This window comes from Suricata suricatta, chromosome 2 (genome assembly GCF_006229205.1).
Source record: "Suricata suricatta isolate VVHF042 chromosome 2, meerkat_22Aug2017_6uvM2_HiC, whole genome shotgun sequence".
NCBI classification, from domain to species: Eukaryota; Metazoa; Chordata; class Mammalia; order Carnivora; family Herpestidae; genus Suricata; species Suricata suricatta.
This window is the reverse complement of record NC_043701.1, coordinates 147,867,922-147,888,384: the sequence shown is the minus strand read 5'-3', so window position 1 is coordinate 147,888,384 and position 20,463 is coordinate 147,867,922. Positions and strand designations below refer to the sequence as shown.

The following is a 20,463-nucleotide window of genomic DNA, read 5'->3' as shown; positions in this document are numbered from 1 at the left end:
TTTGAGATCTGTGGTCCCCAAGCGGCTGCAGCATTGAGAGGCTGTGGCCAGGCCTCTTTATCTGTAGCACCTGACAGTCCTTGCGGCTCAGAGAGAGGACAAGGCTTAGAGTGACATCTGTGTCCCTGGAGGGAAAGGGTCAAGGTTTCAGGAGCAGCTGAGATTGAGATCTTGGGAAACGGACAGTGACCCAGCCAATTACAAAGCTGTCTTGGGCGGTGGTGTGGGGGGGTGTGTGTGTGGCACTGTGCTGAAGTTGAGAACAAAGAACAAGGAGAATTTCCTGCAGATTGAAGTTGGATGTCAGGAAGGCTTTATGAAAGGGCTGAATTGAGCTAAATCATGGAGGACTTGTAGAATATCCATCACCACCAAGGAGCAGGACATGAGCAAAGACTCAGACATTTATTCTTCTGCTTTCCAAGGGCCAGACACATGACTAGCACCACATACTAGGGAGAGAAAAATGAGTGTCAGAAGGTAATAGGCTGAATTGTCCAGTTTTAACTTAGCAATGTACAAATGTGACTTCCCCACTCTGATAAACATTACTACCAACTTTGCTTTTTCAGGTTCTTTTTCTGTTCCCGAAAGTAGAGAGAAAGAGAAGTTGGTCTCTTGCCAGACAGTATTACCCAGGTCACATCTGGCCAGTATTCAAATGTGGGATTAAAACCTTTGTGTCCTTGCAGGTAAATATGCAGCTTATTTTGAGTGTTATGATTCTCTGCCCAAGTCTTCAGAAGCAGTGGGCTGCTGACAGAGGAAAGCATGTGGCCTCCCTCCCTCTCAGCCACCCCTCCCGGCCCCGGGTGTCTGTGCCCATCGGGCCTGGCACAGGTGCAGTGCACGGAAGGGCCCCACTTAAGGGCCACCTGCTCTCCATGGGTGAGGAACGGTTCTCTTTCTATTTGCTCGTTCCTGCATCTCCTTTGAATATCAGCTATCTGTGCAGTCTTTGGAGTCCCTGTGGGTATGCTTACTCTAAAGGCGACAGTGCAGTGACCTGTGAACTGCCTGTACCTTTGTGTAAATGACAGGTCCTCTCTGGTATGGTGAGTCCTAAGAAGGGAGCGATCTTGTTGTTTTCCACATCTCTGGTGCTGAGCATTCTGACAGCCTTCTGGGCCACTCTCCATGTTAGTTAGTACTTCAGAACATGCACAGTCAATATTTTTTGGATCTCACAATTCTATAGGTCAGTGAGGAATTTCTCTGGTCTGAGTCAGCTCTGCTGATCCCTGAGGTCAGCCAAAGGCCCGTTCTCAGTTGAGACTGAGTGGTCTAGGATGACCTCACTGACACGTCTTGAGTTAACCTAATGTCCATTTGGCTTATTTAAATGGCAGTTGTCACGAGATTTCCAAAACAAGAATTCAAGCCTCAGGGGTGCTTGGGTGGCTCAGTCGGTTAAGCATTTGACTCTTGATTTCGGCTTAGGTCATGATCCCAGGGTTGTGGAATTGAACCCCACATCAGGCTCCACGCATGGAGTCTGCTTGCGCTTCTCTCTTTTTCTCTCTCTCTGCCCCTTACCTGCTTCTGCTGTCTCTCTCTCTTTCTCAAAATAAATAAACATTAAAAAAAAAATCAAGCCCCAATGCACTAGAGCTTTAAAAAAATTGTATTACTGATATCATTCACATGCCATAAAATTCCCATTTAAAGTATGAAAGTTGGTGTTGTGCAAACATTACCATTACTACTAATTTTCAGAACATTTTCATGACCCCCTGAAGAAACCTGTACTCTAGAAATCAATCTCCAACTTCCCTTTTTCCCAGCCCTTGACAACTACTAATTAAAATGGTTTTGGGGGCACCTTGGTGGCTCAGCTGGTTAAACATCCAACTTCAGGTCATGATCTCATGGTTCATGAGTTCAAGTTGCGCATCAGGCTCTACACTGTCAACGCAGAGCCTATTTTGGATTCTTTCTCTCTCTGCCCCTCCCCCCCCAATAAATAAACATGTAAAAAAACTGTGGTTTTGATTTGCCTTTCTGAAAGGACTAATGATGTTGGGCATCTTTTCATGTGCTTCTTGGCCATTTATTCATATACTTTTTGAGAAATGGTGATTCAAATGCTTTGCCCATTTTTAATTGATTATGTTGTTGTTATTGAGTTGGAAGAGTTCTTTATATATTCTGGATTCTAGTCCTTTATCAGATATGATATTATGACACCTTCCAGGTCCATCCATGTTGTTGCAAATGACAAGATTTCCTGTTCTTTTCTTTTATAGATCAGATTTGGAGAGCAAGATGTTTGCTGAAGATTACTGAAATGGCCCTAAAAGGTTAGGAAAAGAGCAGTGCCTAAAATTAATCAGGGAGGGATTTGAGAAAAAGTCAGGGCAAAGATGAAGTTGGGCAGAATATATGAAATGGTGAGACTAAGAAAGATAATGGCATAGAATGCCATGGTGGAGGTGTGACCAAAAAGTAGGGAAACTATTACTTTTCTCTGTACTGGACTCCTCTACTGTATACACACATGCACATTAACACACATATACACGTATATATTTCAATGGAATCATATAACCATTGTTCATTGTTATATATTATTCACCTTTAAAATTATTTGTTCATTTATTCAATATATATTTAACTTTACTTTTTTGTAGGGGTTGCTCACATAATTCTAAATAATATGCTTTTACTGCTATTTTTAGATTTATCAGTTTTGGACAGTGCTCAATGCACTTCCAGTATATTTCTATTGTTGTTTTCATTAGTTTTTCCATGTTTATGGAGGATGGGGAACAAAATTGGGGCACTGAAAATACACTGAAGTTTTGAAAATGAGAGTCAACTTAGTCCTGCTTTGTAAGGGAAGGGAAAGAGTTTCCTACACTAAACACTAGGTAGAAAGTAAAGGCACAATGACAATTCTGGTCATATTTAAATGAGTTAATATTTGTAAAGCACTCAGGACAAAATCTGGCTTACAGTCAGGGCAGTAAAAGTGCTTGTAATGTAAAATGCATTAAAATACAAAGTAATAAGTGCTACAGTAGAGATATCAAAAATGTTGGTTCCGGGTGCAAAGCTGATGCAAAGGCCTAATTCTGTTTAGAGGGTCAGGGAAAGCTTCAGAAAAAAGAAACTTTGGGCTGAGTTTGGAATGGGTGAGAGAATTCCAGGAAGAGAGACCCATGTGCAAAGTCACATAGGCCTGAGAAGAACAAGTCAGGGTATTCCGGGAAAAGATAAACTGTCCTCCTCCTACCAAAGCCCTTGGTTCACAGATTTTGGCGATATCTGTAGTGTGAATAGTCCTACACGGCCAATTTCAAGGTTAAAGTATGAAAGTATGTGAGGCCACAGATTCACACTTCGAAGCCCTAACTCCTAATGTGACTGTATTTATAAGATAGAGCCTTTAGGAGTACTTAAGGTAAATAAGGACTTGAGAGTGGGGTGACTCCTAATCTGATGGAGCTGGTGCCCTTATAAGAAAAGGAAGAGACACCAGAACTCTCTGTCCACCATATGAGGACAGGGAGAAGGTAGTTGTCTGCAAGGCCAGAAGACAGTCCTCACCAGGATTGAATTGCACTTTCCAGCCTCTAGAATTGTGTGAAAGTCCGTACCTGTTGTGTAAGCCACACGGTGCATGGTATTTTGTTATGGCAGCCTGAGCAGACTGAGACAGTTGGGAAGAGGCACACACAATGGGCTTTCTAGCCAGTCCAGCTGACGGCAGCACATCACAATTAGAATAGTAAATACTTCCTTAAATGTTGAGCATAGGCATCCAGAAAGAAAAGGACAGAAAAATCAGATTGGGCAGGGTAATGAAATGGCTTGGATAATATGTTAATAGCTTGGATTTTATCCTGGAGGGGTGGATCTGTGACAGAAGAGAGCCATGAACATAAGTGTCTGAAATCCCTCTGGTGTTTACATGCAAGTATATGGGTAAGGGAATAAGACTGGAGGTAGGAAGCTGGTAGCAGCAGTCAAGAAGACTGAACAGAGGGGATGGAGAAGATGGGAGAGGTGTGTAACCTAAGGGGGAAGCAGAACCAATGGAACTTGGGGACTGAGTGGATATGGGGGAGGGGAGAGAGGTTTTGGTTGACATTCAGGAACCTAGGTTCATAAATGAGTATTATAAGTAAGTTACTTAACCTTCTTTCTTATATTCTTCTGCCTTAGTCCATTCAGGCTGCTAACAAATTACCACAGACTAGGTGGTTTAAAAAAAAACCAGAAATTTATTTCTCATAGTTCTGGAGGCTGGGAAATCGGAGATCAAGATGCTGACAGATTCAGTGTCTGGTAAGAGCTGACTTCCTAGTTCATGGACTTTTTTTTTTTTCTTTTAAATGTGTCCTCACATGGCAGAGGGGACGAAGGATCTCTCTGGGGCCTCTTTTATAAGGGCACTAAATTCATTCATAAGGGCATGAGTGAAAAGAGGGTTACTTAGCATTCAGGTGGGAACAGGAGTCAACATGAGTTGTTGCTGCTATTGTGACCTTATTACTACGCTCAGGCCACAGAGGTCAGGAGAAACTTGGCTTAAAGAAAGTGCATAGATATTTTAATTAACTAAATACAAATTCATATAAAAAGCTTTACTGAACTAATAGTAGCTCTGTTTCATTACACCTTCGCCAAATTAAAGGGATACTACAGGGATAATTACAATTGTGTGGGGTATGATGCATATTTCAGTTTGATGCTCCAAACCTACTCTCCATCTCTCTCTATCCTGCCCTCTGCTCTAAGAAGCTGATTTTTACAGAATGGCATCAACAGGCTCCGTTGCCCTTTGGCTTTCAGTAGCTTTTGGCCAATGGGAGGCAGCAGCAGATGAAATAATGGAAGAGTAGTGAGTTCAAAGTATTTATTTCCCTCATTCCCTCCTGCTGAGTGACCACGGGTTGGTGCATTTCTCTCATTAACTGGTTTTTCTCCATTCAACTATTCACTTCTGAACCTATGTCTTCCTTTTACCCTTTTCATGCACTGGGCTGATGTGTTCACTTGTTAGTGCTGCCATAACATAGTACTTCTTGACTTGTAGATGGCTGTCACTTCCGTGTCTTTACATGGTCTTTCCTCTGTGCATGTCCATGCCCCAATCTCCTCTTCTTATAAGGACACCAGTTACATTGGATTAGAGCCTGCCCTAATAACCTCATTTTAACTTAGTAAAAGTTTTTAGGGTCTTTAGAGATCTTTTCTCCAAACACAGTCACATTTGAGGTTCAAATGGAATTTGGAGGGATGCATCCAGCTCATAACATATGGGAATAGCTCCTGAAGTCTTGCTTGCCCCAGGGGTACTGTGCAATCTTGAGTTGTTTTCTTTACCCTGCCCACATCTTTGTAAAAGTTATTAATTCTCCTCAAAAACCCAGTTTGAGTGTACCATCTGCTTCCTGTCCCAATTCTGATTGTTACATAGGGGCTCACCAAAATAATGCTCATTGAAAAGAGAGCCTCATTCTCAAAATGGTTGGGAACCACTATATATCTGGGAGAAACAGCTTTCATATTCAAGCATTAAAACTAATATCTAACAATGCCTTATTCTCAATTATTGTATTTAGGAGATCACTAGAATTCTTTATTCCTTTTTTAAAAAAATGAGTTACATTTTCATGTGAGATGACTTGAGGCATATGTAAATTAACCTTGCTAATGGGAGAGATATGGGGTTATTACTGAGCATCATCAAGTAGCTTCCTAGCCCCCTTTTTTAATTGTCAGACTTCAGGCTTCAAAACAAAGAAGGCACTTCCCTACCCAGGACCCAAAGATCCTTCCCTAAAACAAAACAAAGCGACACACTCACACAAAACCACACAAAGATCCATTCATTGCTACTCCCAGGGGCTTTTCTGGCTTTGGCAACCTCTCCCAGCACTGGGATCCCCCGGCTGTGATGTTGCCTTGTATGGTACAGCTGCTGCTGTGGTCGGGCTACATTCTGGCTACTCCTTGGGTAAAGATCAGCTGAACCTAAGTGTGGACATTTTGTTTCTTCAAATGTTCCAAAAAAACCTAGTTATTTGGGCTCAAAATTCTTCTTACCTCTTTGATACAAGGACAGATGTTAAATGATTGATGCAGGAGGCAATGAAAATATTCATGTAGGCCCAATATACACCGTCCCAGCCCCAACATGTGTGTGGGAGGTGGAGGGGCAACAGCGATACATAAGCCCTCTCCCTATTTTGGGGTGCCAACAGCTATGCCAGATGACCATCAGGGATCACAACGTCTACCGCGCGTGGCTACTGAAATGTGACACTCAAGCCGGCTGCCTTCCCCAAACTTACTTTCTTTGGGCTTCGCGGTTAATGGCAAGCATTTATATTCTTATGGCTCACTCTCTCTCTGGAAACATGTCTTTTAATTCCTACAATCGCTTTCCTAGAGGAGCATTTCTTGATCAGGAGTGAAGCGCGGGCCCAACACACAGAGCCAATCATTACCCAGGTCTACCCTCACAAACGACTGGCTAGTAGTAAGGGGAGGACGCAACGCACCCTCCAATTACGTGACCACGCCCGCTGCTCTAGGCAGCCCTCTAGGCAGCCAGGCGCATGCACAATAGGCCCCACCCACGCACGCTCGTCAGGTCACGCTTGGGGGTGGTGCTTACGGCCGACTGAAGACGCATGCGCCGCAGCCAGCAGTCTGGCTTCCACGGCTGGTGGCGGTGGCGGCTTCTACATTTCCGTACGGGTGTCCGCGCGGCCCTGGGGTGAGTGTTCGGGTGGCTGAGCTAAACGTCGGGCAGGGGATGCTTGGGCCCCGCTCGGACTCACAGGCACCCACGGCCTCGCCTCAGGCATCTGGCTGCCTTGAAGGATCCCACCGGCGGGGGCGGCTGAGAGTTGGCCCTCGGGTCCCGCGCGCGCCTTCCGTGCCGGCGCACCTGTGGCCGGAAGTGACGAAGCAGCGCGCGCTCACCTGGGGCGGTGGGCAGTCGCAGCCTTTGGCCGCAGGCTAGTCAGCTAGCCACAAACTACCAACTTCTGACCTTTGGGTCGGCCTCGGCACGTAGGGTCGGCGCGGCCCTGTTTGGAGTTTGTTCTTTGAAAGATAGAATCTGGGTAAATTCAAGTCAGGCGCTTTGGGCATTGATATAGTCAAGTGAGAGTGTGTGGTAGAGGATTGAGCAGTCCGCATATAAATACTGTAACCTTGGTTTCCTTCGTAGCGTCTATCGTCATTACTGCCACCCTTTTCCAAGCTGGCGTCACTTTTCACCCGTGTGTTTACCGTGATCACCACAGTAGTCTCCGGGTGGTCTCTTGCAAACATGAACTAGGTCATAACCATCATCACTCTGTTTAAAACCCTTAAAAATCAGTCCATTGCACTTGGAATAAAAGTTAGTGTTTTCCGAGGTCCTTTGTGATCCTCCCGACTCCTCCATCTTCACTTATGCCCCACTCCCTCCCTGGCTACGCATGTTTGCAAGAAAATATGCAAACTAAAATTCAGCTCTTCCCACCGAACCCCAGTGCTTTAAGGGGAGGATAATGAAGATACTGTTTCTCTCAGATGATTAAACCTTGCAGAGTGTTAGAAGATTTTCTGTAAGATTTGCACAATGAATGGAGTCCTTATCAGCAACTTTAACTCAGTTATTCATGTAGGATAAAGTAAAACAATTTCACTGTGTTCCAACTTTCATTTTTCCAGCTCACCAGCCTTAGGAATTACACGTTTCTTTGCAAAATGTTCACTCCACTTTTGGCCTGATTAATACTGTTCATCCTTCAGATACGGGTTCAGATATCACTTTATCAGCTTCCCTTCTCACACCTACCTCTGCACTGTCGATTAGGTTCCTCTGTTATTTTGTCCTAAAAAATCCTGTTGATTAATAGCAGTTACCATAATAATATTTGTGTGTATAATTTATATATGAACATACATTTTATATGTGTGAACACTTATATGTTTATATAATTTTTAAAATGGATGTCTTCCCCAAGAGACTCGAAGCTCTATGGGGACAGAAACTAGTTAACCTAGTACATTGCCTGATATAATTGAAATTGTTGAATGGATGATTTATTTCACTTGAAACCCTTTATCTTCTGTTGAGAACCTCCTGGTTTTCAGCTCTCATTCCCAGCTTGCTCATTGGTCCACAGTCATTCTTCAGGTGGCTTTTTGATGTCTTCCCTCTTTCTATTCCAGTCCCTTCTGACTTTTTCTTTTTTTCCCACAGCTTGGACCCCAAGTTCAGTTACTTGAACATGTCTCCGCCTCAGCATCTGTATCCATGCCCTTTTGCCCTCTGCTACTTCTGCTCTGAAAACCCCCAACAGTGACATTTCCCATGGGACTGTTATGTTAATTATTGAAGGAGGAAATTGTAGCCTTGGGGATTGTTGTCAATCCATGGTTTTGTGGAGCCCTCTACACCAGTCACCACTGTTTGTCCCCCATCACCTTTTCTCTTCTATAGGGCATTTATTCCAGATTTTTATTCTCCAGCCTCCATCTCAGCTTTGTCCCTTGGCTCAGGAGATGCCCAGACTTTTACCTTGCGGCATATTTTCTCAGTGGTCGACCTCAGCTTTCCTCCTCTGCGCTTACAGATTTAGATACATCAAGATCATTCTTCTGCCAGAGTTGGAGAAAGATGTTTCTTTTGTTTACATCTATACTTGGTCTTTCCCTGCTACTGTCCCCAATACAGCCTTCTCTGTAGGTTATCTCCCTATACAGCTCCTCGCTCCTGTTGCATTCTGTAGTTGTTCTTGACTTAATTTCCCTCCCCCAACCCATTATTACTTTATCATTGCAGCTGTCTCCCTACCACAGGGGTAGGTTACCTACTTGAGGCCTCCATTTCCTGATCTACTCACCTAACTCCCTGCTCTCTGGTTTTTGTCCCCATTGCTCCACTGCAACTTCTTTTACTTAGGTAATTTGTGACCTATTTCCAACTCCCTTCTGGTTTTCTTCATGAACTTGCCATATCATTTCCCATTTTTGACCATTGCTTCTTTCCTATTATTAGAAGTTTTCTCCAAACATCATTATTTTAATTTTGTTTTTGTACTACAATATTACTAAGATTTGTGATTTAAACTAAAAAAGGAATGAAATGAAATAAGAATTATAGAACAAATGAACAATGAAAGAACAAATAAGAACAATGAAACAATTATTAATTTTTTTTTAATGATTTTGAGAGAGAGCGTGAGCAGGGGAGGGTCAGAAAGAGAAGGAGACACAGAATCCGAAGACATGCTCCATCCAGGCTCTGAGCTAGCTGTCAGCACAGAGCCTGATGCGGAGCTTGAACCGACCAACTGTGAGATCATGACCTGAGCCGAAGTCGGATGCCCAACTGACTGAGCCACCCAGGTGCTCTGAAAACAGAATTGTTCATTCTAGCCAGTGTGAAGGCTCTGAGCCAGAATCCTGCCCTTTGTGTTGAAAATGCAGCCTAGCTAATGGTAGAGGACCAAGTTGATCCTTTCTTCTGAAAGTAATCAGGAGGCACAAAAAAGGAAGAACTTTTTACTCTGCTGTTCACTTTTAACCTTTGCAGTGTTAGCGTCTTACCCTCTGAAAGCATTTCTGGTACCTGTCATACATAGTCTTGAGATTTTTTTGAGCTGTTCGCTCTGCTGATGCATCCACATCTCCTCCAGACCTTTCTCTTGAGCCCAGATTCACATCTCTCACTGCAAGCTGGACATGTTACCTGTGGCTTATGAGCTCTGTACCAGCCCCTCCTTTTGCTTCTCATCTGCTTTCTTTCTGGGATTCTCATTTTTATGACTGAATTCACCAGTGACTCAGTTCACTGCCGGGCCCGCCAAGTTCAGTCTGCCTCAGGCAAGGATTATCACTCAGTTGAGTGAGCCAGTAAACAAGATTTGCATCTGGAGGCTGGAGATTGCCATTTCCTGGTCAAAATAACTTTGGCGACTGTCTTGCTGAGCTAGACGTGAGTGGCCAAGGCACACAAAAGATCAAAATCCCCCAAGATTGCTGAAGCAAAGTCGGGGCGCTTCTCTGATATGCATTCGACTCTGTAGCCTGCCTAGGTCAGCTTTCCTTGTTTCCCCCCCCTGAAGACTATATAAAGAACAGTTCTTTGAATAAACGCTCTCTTTCGCCTGATCTGAGAACCGTGAGTTCTGTCTTTACTCTCTGCGTCTCCCTCTCCTGCCCCCTTTTTCTCTCCCTCCCTCAGGAGGAGGACCCGCGACGATTCTCCGCCCTGCCTCCGCCCTGCGGTCGGTCGGGGTCGGGGCAGACGAAACAGGTACCGCCCATCGAAACAGGTACCGCCCATCGCCAGGGACGAGCCCCAGCCATCGGGTTACGATGGGTTACGATAGTTCACACTTTGAACCTTATTCCATTCATCATAATATGGAATATGTTCTGTGTATCAAACCTTGGGCCAGGTGTTCAAATCTTAGCTTGTAGAGGTTTTATTTATTTCTGTTTTTGTTTTAGCTTTAGACCCAATGGATTGTCCCTTCCTCTATCCAGGTGACCTCTTATTGGTGGCTCTTCTACAGACCTGCCCTACAGTGTTGTTCACATGTTTCTCCTCCCCTAGAGAGTGAGCTACTCTGGAGGGGATGATGCTAAGTTCCTGACATCTTTGTATCCTAGTGCTTGGCCACCAGGCTGGTTTTATTTAATGAGAGATCGGTGGGGCTTATTGGGAGAGCTTCTGGTCATTTCATATGAATAAAGTTTCAGTGGTGAAAGAAACCTTCGTTTATTCACAGTTAAATAAAAAGCAAGGATGTTGGTTATTGAATTGCTTTTTGATGTGTTTTTTAGATAGAGTTATACAGTCAATATAATGAATGCATTTTCATTCAAAGATTTCCTGAGTATGTGGAGTAAGATATAAAAGCTTCCTTTATTTCTCCTTATGCCTTCTGCTTCCCCCTCCCCGACGGTTTAATATGTATCTCCAGATCACTTTGAACACATTCCCTCCACACACGGGCAGATATACATTTTTTTTTAATCCAACGTAAATGTGTTCATACTAGGGGAGCTTTTTTTTTTTTCAGTTTATAAGGCTTTTATATCATTGTCACTGAGAATACTTAATGCTTGTATTAAGTTATTGACATGCTACAGTGAGTATTTCTCTGGAATAAATACCTGCTCATGTGCATTTTTAAGTCTTGATAGATATTGTTAAATTGCTTTGCAAAAGAGCTTTAGTAATTTATATTTGTATCATCATTATGTAAGGGTGGATCTTCCTTGTCTGTACTGGATTATTGTCAGGCCCAACCTGTTTTCACCAACCTGATTTGCAGCAAATTGTATTGCGCATTGAAATGGGGTTGTTTTTGAGAGTATTTAATCTTTCTCAGATTCAGATTTGAGTGGCGCTCTTATGTCTTGTTGGGAATTTTTGTTAATTAGAGTAAATGTTTAGCCTAAAAGTTTCTAGTGTCAGATTCATAGAGAAGCTTGTTCCTTACATCACTAAATTTGCATATCACAGTTAATCATGTCGCTGTATTGGGAATTTTTTTGCCATAAGGCAGTGAAAATGCTAACCTGGAAAGCAGCATTCAATGACTTCAGTTGATTTGGGGAATACCTTTAGGGTGTCAGTCAAGATTTTGGTTGCCAGCTTTCTTGGTTGGCTCCCCAAATGTCTTTTGTTGCTGCTACAGCATTTTTTCCTTCTTATTTGTCTTTTTCTTCTTTTTTGGGGGGGGGTTATTTTTTTTGTTATCAAAATTCAAGAATACGTATAGCTAGTACCCTTTTAAGAAAAGTAGTATTTGGAAACTTGAAATTATCCAAGTGGAGGATTTTTATTTGATCTTTTGAGATATCAGTCTTCTTTACTTATAAAATTCTTAAAATTTTTTTTTAATGTTTATTTTTGAGAGAGACAGACATAGCATGAGCAGGGGAGGGGCTAATAGAGGGAGACACAGAATCTGAAGCAGGCTCCAGGCTTTGAGCTGTAAGCACAGAGCCTGATGTGGCCTTGAACCCACAAACCATGAGATCATGACCTGAGCTGAAGTCAGACATTCAACCAACTGAGACACCCAGGCACCCCCTTTAATTATAAAATTTTTAAGAAACTATGTAGAAATCAATTCTTTATAACCAAAAAGCTTATTACATACATTTTGTTTTGTTTTGTTTTAGATAGTCTGTAGAGGATGCAAAATGCAAGAATCCCCCACTCAAGTCACACTCAGGAGCAAGACTTACAAAGTCAGTGTGTCAGTGATAAACAAGAAATGACAATCAAGCAAGAAAATGATGGCAGTGCAGAGGTGGAGGAAAGCTTCCCCTCTTGTTCCTTTGCTAACAGACCATCCACTTCTGTCGAGGGCTGTACATCAGAAGTTCTGAGGAGAGGGCCAGCCCTGCTGCACGTCGACAGACATCAGATACAGACGGTGGAGCTGAGCGCGCAGGCCCTTGAACTGCAGGGGTTGGGTGTGGATGTGTATGATCAGGAAGTGCTGGAACAGGGTGTGCTTCGGCAGGTGGACAGCGCCATTCATGAGGCCAGCCGTGCGGCCCAACTTGCTGATGCAGAGAAAGAGTATCGATCAGTCCTGGATGACCTCACGTGAGTGTGGACCATCTTCTCTGATTGCAGAATTTGTGTTTACATGTGACAGAGAAATTCAGATAATAGCTGTAGTCCAGAAATTTAGAAAATTGGTAGAACCTCTAATTTGAAAGATGAAGTCAGGGCAGTCTTCCACCTTGTATGTGAACCCTAGCCCTTTCCCTCAGGAGCAGCACGGAATATGGTAGTTAGGGTTCCAGTCCAGTTCACACTAGCCTGTGTATGCATTATGTCCTGGGGAGAAGTACTGTGCTGAGTGCCCCAGAACTCACAAGCATGTGCACAAAATGGTTCTCAGGAGGAGTGTACCTAAAGGTGTGATGTGTCCTACTCAGGATGCCAGGAACATACCCACTGCCCTCTCCTCACATTTTTCTCTTGTCCTGTAGTTTCTTTCCAGTTTCCTGTGTCTAAACCAAGTGTCAGTCTTTTGGTAATTTTTCAGATTTGCATTTCTAGAAATAATGAGAAACAACTCCTTGCTTTTCCTTTCTTCTGTCCTACTTGGGACTCTATAGGAAAGATGAAGTCCCGTGGAGACTTCATTTGTGGTTTAGAGGAGAAACAGGCCCTGGACCTGAGTTAAAAGGTGGGGCAGGTGGAAGATTGAACTTTCTCCCCATTGCCAGTCTGCCCTGTCATGACCAATGTTCTAGGCTGTGTCAGGCAAGCAAGAAGGAGGACAGGAATGGGTGGAGGGGTAGTGCAGTCTCGGATGGGGGTGGCTGGGGTAGAGGAGAGGTGGGACTGTTGGCTGCCCTCAGTGGGGGAGACTGTGCTACAGATGCTGTGGGAGCTTAACGGACATGTTTTCTGCCAGGACCTTGGTGGGTCCTTTTGGCCTGTTGAGTAGGACGTATTCTGGATTACTCGTACTCTGACTTCCAGGTGTGAGGAGCTTGACTCCTTATAACAGACACTCCTTTACATTTGACCTACTGCTTGCATAGGTGACAGCGGAGTGCTGCAGAGTTACAACACAGGTTAACAGTAGAGCAATGGTGACATGTGGCTAGACTGCCAGTAACTTCCATCGATAACATCTTTTATCCTGAAAACCACAAAGGATACAAACAGCAAATTACATAAGTGTCAAGATTGAACTTGTGTTTTGAAAATTGGGAGTTTACCATTCTACGATGTGTATTTTAGGAGCAGTGTATTATAGGTTGATTTTTTTCCCCCTTTACACTGTCAAATGTAATGCTATAGCAAGTAACTCTTCCAATATTGTGAAAGAAAAATAATTGTCACAGATATCTGACTTATATAAGAAAATGTATAAGCATTTTTAGTTCTTTTCCAAACTCTGGGTGACTTCCATAATGGGACTTTAAAACCCATGCATGGGTTGTTAATAATGGGGAAGGGTGTGTGTGTTTGGGGCTGGAAGTATATGGGAGTCTCTGGACCTTCCTTTCAGTTTTGCTGTGAACCTAAAACTGTTCTTAAAAAAAAAATAAAATCTTTAAATAAAAACAAACCATGTATATGCATTTTTTCATTTAAAAGGATAACTTACTGCACATTGTTTTAGCACAGTCTCTTGAATAGAGTAGACCTTTATAATGCTTGTAGAATGATTGAAACAGCTCACAGATGGTAATGTGCTGATTTAAATCAGCCAGATCATAGAAAACACTTAGCAGTTAACTTGTAACAGCCCTTCAAGTTCAATATGTGGCCAAAAAGAATATGCATTCTGGTTTAGTTTCTTCTGTCTTACACTTAATAACAAGTAAAAGGACATTGTTTTAGCACTTCTTTTATCTCACAGTATTAAAAAAATGTTACCAGAGTGGAAAACAGACACTATATCTTATTTTTTCAGGTCATGTAGGACATCGCTAAGGCAAATCAATAAAATTATTGAACAACTTAGCCCTCAAGCTGCCACCAACAGAGATGTCAGCAGGAAACTAGATTCCGTGAAACGACAGAAGTATAATAAGGTGAATCCAAATAACAAATTAGGTATTGCTGTTTTGAAAAAGTCATCATTTATGTTCATTTAATATTTAATGAAGTATTCTGAAAAGTAGTTAAAATATATGAAGCATGTATGTATAATAAAAATTTTTGAGGTCCTTTTGTATGTTTAATTTTTCAGCTGCTTTCCTTTAATATCTGTTGTTAAAGAATATTTTTTTAGGGGCACCTGGGTGGCTTCATCGGTTAAGAGTCCATCCTACTCTTGCTTTCGGCTCAGGTCGTGATCTCATGGATTGGAGGATTGAGCCCTGCGTCAGGCTCTACACTGATAGCGTGGAGCTTGCTTGGGATTTTCTCTCTGCCCCTCCTGCACGAACTCTCTTTCTCTCCCTCAAACTAAATAAAGAAACATTAAAATATTTTAAAAAGTACACACACATATACTCATAAAGAAAGCACCCCCTTGTTGGTTTTGCGTGCTGCCTTATTGATGTTTAGGATTGTAGTCTTCCTAGTTTAGGCTCCTGTTTGGCATGCCGCCTCATCCAGTCTCCTTGCGTGGTATGAATTTTCTTTTTTTTCTGCTTAGCTCCTGCTTGTACTATTGTGTACACTGTGTTTCCTGTTGCTACAGCCATACCCCTCACACACTCAAGCTCACTGTTCTGAGAGGCCAGCATTAGGTATTCCACTCATCACCCAGTCACACTGAAGGGTCTGCACTAAGGGTTGTACAATTTCAGGGTAGGGAAGATCTGTTACTTAGGAGGTTTGAAACAGTTTTTAGAATATACATATACTTTATGAAAATATATTGGAGTAGGTGGGAATGACTAGTTTTGATCATTTGATCCAAAATGTCATCCAAATTGACTAGTAGATATTCTTATGCTTGTACTTGACCCCCTGCAGTGAGTAAAGTCCTTAAATCTCTTACTTAAGCTCCACTAGTGGATGCATATAGACTCGGTTCCTCCTTTTGCTTTCTGCTCACCAGTCCATTATCTTCACCACCCCATCTTCCTTACCTGCCACCACAATAGCAGCCCAAAGGTCAGAGCTCGCAGTGGCTTTAGGCAGCTGGGTCTCCGCTTTGGGGACATCTGGCCTCTTGTTGGAACATGCAAATTAATGTGCAGAGACCTCTGATCTTGGGCTTCTGGTGAGCTGAGGTTTCCAGGAGCAGTGAGAACCAAATATTGGACCATTTTAGGTACTAATCTAACTCAGTTGTATATTTCTGTTTCTAAAGTCCATTGATGATTAGACTATTCAAAGAGAAAGACTGTTTTGTTTTTTGAGAATAGCTGATGTGTGTGTGTGTGTGTGTGTGTGTGTGTGTGTGTGTGTTTCTTTTTGTTTGTTCGTATAGAGAGTTGGGGAGGGGGCAGAGGGAGAGGGAGAGAAAGAGAGGAAAAATCTTAAGCAGGCTCTGTGCTCACATGGAACCCAACACAAGGCTCTATCCCATGACCCTGGGATCATGACCTGAGCCAAAATCAAGAGTTGCATATTCAACTGACTAGGCAAGCCATGTCCACTGAGAAATGAGATTTTCTCACTTTTAAATGAGATTTAATTTAAAATCCGTTTAAATGAGATTAAATGAGAGAAAGAAAATGAAATACAGTTTACTGTAACGTGGCATTTATATTCAGCATTTCTTGTCCCACACTCATATTTAGTGTTTAAACATTATTGACCTTGGGAAGAACCAGGTAACTTAGGCCTAGTTAATTGGCGAGGCCTTAGGAACGACTGCATAGCTGAGCTCTGGTGATTCAGAGGGAGACCAGACAAAGGGGTCATGGGTACATAGGATAAAGGGGCATATCAAAATGTATATTCCTTTTTTTTTTTAAATGTTTGTTTATTTTGAGAGAATGTGAGTGGGGTAGGGCACAGAGAGAGAGGGAGAGTGAGGGAAAGAATCCCAAGCAGTCTCTGAGCTGTTGATTCAGAGACTGACATGGGGTTTGATCCTGTGAACCACAAGATCATGATTCAGGCCAAAACCAAGAGTGAGCAGCTTAACTGACTGAGCCAGCCAGGCGGCCCTGTATTCCTTTTAAAGTCTTGTGATTGGGTAGAATACTCTAAAGGACAATTATAAGTACGGTAGGTTATCAAAGGGGCTGACTTTTTCAAGTGTTTGAACATTTGTGTTTATGTTTCTTATTCCACAGCCTGTTGACCTCATGGCCCATTGGTTGGTAAGGTCAGAAACAAAGTTTAATAATTTACCCAGTGTGTAATGGGGAGAACCGAGGAGAGCGGTTCCTCCCAGGTCAGCGGAGAGTCAGTATATGTGAACTTAGGTACTCAGGCTCATAGATGGCTGTGCGGCCCAGCCAGGAGAGTGGGTGCGGACAGGGATGCCTGCCTGATGGAAATGCCTTGAGGCCTGCTTCCTGCTAGAAAAGTGGCGGTCGTTCAAATAAGGTTCTATTTAATAATAGTAATATACGGAATTTCTGTTTTAGTTTGTTCTTGATTAAGGCTTGTAAATTTATCTTTTGTATGTAACAAATCATGACTATTTTCTGTATTCAATATTTACCATTTAAGGAACAACAGTTAAAGAAGATCACAGCAAAACAAAAACGTCTCCAGGCCATCCTTGGAGGAGCAGAGGTACAAGTTGAAATAGATCATGCTGGTCTGGAGGAGGAGGATACAGGTGAGGATACTGGGAACAGTGTCTCCTGGTTCTTGAATTGGTGCCTGGTGCCTGTAAGTTGGTGGAGGGTGTCTCCTCAGTCATGGCCACGGTTCCCTAAAAATGTGTTTCTTTGTCTTAGTGTTAAAACAGAATTAGGAAAATTTTATTCTCTACTTCTGCAGAACCAAATCTCTTTCAAGTTATGTGGGGTTTTTAAAGAATGAAAGTAAATGTTTAACTCCATCTACTAGAGGCTGCTGGTGCACATTTGGTATTATATTTAATAAATTAGGGATCTTAGCCTTCTTGTGTGGTTAATTTTGTAGAGACGACTAGCATCTGATCAAATTACATTTTTAGGCCCAACATCCTCAGTCAGCATTCATAGAATTGCTTTTACATATCTTTTTGGGACATGTTTGGCAGGCTTTCCAAGCATCACTTCTCATTTAAGAAAGGGCATCTTCATTCAGGTTATAGTATGGCTTTAATTTGTTTTTATTACTGCCTAGGATGGATGTCTTTTGGAAAACCTTTTGGGAAAATGCATAAGCTCTGAAATGAAATATCTTTGTGGTCTGTATGTGTATGTGTGTGTGGGTGTGTATTTAGAAATTGTTGGTAGCTGCTCCGTCATTTAATACTTGAAATATAGATTGAAGCTCCTTAGCATTTAAGCTTTCCAAACAAATGTCTTCTACCAGCTCCAAAAACCTGTTCGATAATACAGCAGAATTATTATGAAGAATTGAGGCGGTGGAACCAAAAGTACTAGACTGGCACACCTGGGGGGCTCAGTTGGTTAAGTGACCAGCTCTTGGTTTCAGCCCAGGTCATGATCTCATGCTTCATGAGATCAAGCCCTGTGTTGGGCTCTGAGCTGACAGTGTGGAGCCTGCTTGGGGTTCTCTCTCTCCCTCTTATGCGAGTGTGTGCGCTTTCTCAGTAAATAAATAAACATTAAAAAATAGAGACATGGACTTTTAAAAGTTCAGTCTCCCAATTCATTGGTCCTGTAACCGAGGCTTTCTCATTGCTGAGGGTCTATGATTCTCATTGTTCCTGTCCGGCTGCCTAAAACCTGCCACTGCATTTTACCTGCTCTTGCTTCTTTGATAAAACTTTGTCCAGGATTAATAGACTTCCCGATTCCAAAAGCCCCCTTTCATTCTTGTTCCACCTGCCCTGTCTGTAGCAGCTGATACTTCTGTGCCTCCAGGATCCCAGTCTCTCCTGATTTTCCTTTTGGCCCTCTGACCGTTTCCACAGTGGGTTTTTTGAGGGTGGGGGCAATAACAAGCTAATTCTAAAACTGAGATAAAAATTATTGGGCCAAGAAAAGTCCATCTGTTTGTTTGTTTATTTATTTATTTATTTTGAGAGAGTGCGTGAACCTGGAGAGAGAGAGGGAAGAAAATCCCAGGCAGGCTCTGCACTGACAGTGCAGAGCCAAGCATGGGTCTTGATCTCAGGAACTGAGAAATCATGACCTGAGCTGAAATCAGGAGTCGGATGCTCAACCCACTAAGCCACCCAGGCACCCCAAGAAAAGTCAGTCTTGAAGAAGAACAGAATTTCAAGACCTACGATCAAGCTGCAGTAATTAGGGCCGTGGGTATTGGCACAAGGAAAGACAAATAGATCAGGGGGACAGAATATAGGGTTCAGCAAACAGACCCACCCATATGTGGTTACTTGCTTTATGACAGATGTGGCAGTGCAGTGCTGTGGGGAAGTGTTATCTTTTCAGAATGTGGTACTGGGTTAATTCACATGAAGATAAAATGAATCTTGGCCCATTACACTATGTAGGAAGATAAATTCTGAAAGGATTATAAAGATATAATGGTAAAATAAAGCATTTAGAATATAGTGTAGGAAAGTATTTTCATGATTTTTGGGGCAAAGACTTAATGAGACACAAAAACAGTTTCTGTAAAGGAACAGATTTGATAAGTGACCTCAACTAAACTTCTATTCATCAAAAGAGGGCATGAAGAGAGTGAAAAGGCAAGCTGCAGAATCGGAGAAGATATTCGCAATACACGTATTAATTGAAGGACACCGATCCAGAGTGTATTAAAGAACTCTTAGGAAAGGGTTAACGACTTGACCGTCGGGGCGCCTGGGTGGCTCAGTCAGTTAAGTGTCTGACTTCAGCTCAGGTCATGATCTCACAGTTTGTGGGTTTGAGCCCCGCATCAGGCTCTGTCCTGACCACTAGCTCAGAGCCTGGAGCCTGTCTTCAGATCCTGTGATTCCTTCTCTCTCTGACGCTCCCCTGCTCATGCTGTCTCTCTCTCTCTCAAAAAAAAAAAAAACCAAAAAAAAACAACTTGACCGGTGTCTTCAAAAGAGGCTATTCAGAAGGTCAGTAAACCTATGAAGAGGTGCCCTAGTTCATTAGTTAGTAGGAAAACACAAATTACAAGCATATAGTGGTAACCGTTACACAACTACCAGAATAGCGAGAATGGTAAGAATTGAAACTCTCAAACACTGTTGGTGGAACTTAAAATTAATAGGACCACTTTGGAAAACTGTTTGGCAGTGTCTGCTAGAGCTTAACATACCCAAAGAATTATGTACAAGTGCATTTCTGAAGGATGTGTACTGGAATATTGACAGCAACGTAATTCATAGTAGCTAAAACCTGGAAACCACCCAAATGTCCACTAAGGGTGGAATGGAAAAATTATAGTATACGTGTATAATAGGATACTAGCAGCCATGAGAATTGACGGACTGCAACTATATTCAACAATAAGGATGACTCTCACAAGCATGATGTTTATAGCAAATAAGCCAGACGCAAGAGTCCAAACATTTCCATTTACATAAAGTTGAAAGCTAGGTACAGCTGGTTTGTAGCATTCATAGTATGGTCAGTCATTATTGTAGGGTGGGGTAGAGACTGGAGGGTGCCATGAAGGGTGGTGCACCCTGGGGTGCTAGTGATTTCTCTTTCTTGATCTGGATGTTGGTGTATGGGTTTGTTTTTTTTCCTGGAAATTCACCGAGTTGTACATTTAGTATTTGTGCACTTTCTGTATTTGTGCACTTTCTGATATATATTGTTCTTCTCTGCAAGTTTAGTGAAAAACTGGTTACAAGAAATGTGGATTTTTAGAATATGGATTCCTCCTGTTCAGCCTTATCTACATTGGTAGTTTGGCTACGGGTGAAGTAATTTTTCCCAGAGATTAAATTCGACTAACGGAAGAGGGATGGTATCTGGGTGACTTTATATTGCTATGGCATGACTTCCGAATTTAGTTTC

General features: G+C 42.5%; 1 protein-coding gene and 1 long non-coding RNA gene across 6 annotated transcripts in view; one reads left to right on the top strand and one right to left on the bottom strand.

Moving 5' to 3' along the window:
- Window positions 1–290: 290 nt before the first annotated feature.
- Window positions 291–7,050, bottom strand: LOC115285632. Its single transcript, XR_003905618.1, has 2 exons — window positions 6,629–7,050; window positions 291–452 (listed from the first exon to the last, which is right to left on the bottom strand). It is a non-coding gene; the product is annotated as an uncharacterized LOC115285632 (long non-coding RNA).
- Window positions 6,623–20,463, top strand: part of ERCC6 (ERCC excision repair 6, chromatin remodeling factor) — a 73,918-nt gene continuing 60,077 nt past the window's right edge. For 2 of the 5 annotated variants that reach the window (XM_029932118.1, XM_029932116.1), the window contains exons 1-4: window positions 6,623–6,730; window positions 12,154–12,586; window positions 14,421–14,541; window positions 17,090–17,201. In XM_029932118.1, the coding sequence (XP_029787978.1) occupies window positions 12,168–12,586; window positions 14,421–14,541; window positions 17,090–17,201 (652 nt within the window). In that variant the 5' untranslated portion in view covers window positions 6,623–6,730; window positions 12,154–12,167. Of the gene's footprint in view, window positions 6,731–12,153; window positions 12,587–14,420; window positions 14,564–17,089; window positions 17,202–20,463 lie in introns of those variants that run through there. The other 3 variants (XM_029932117.1, XM_029932120.1, XM_029932119.1) reach the window with 3 other exon arrangements.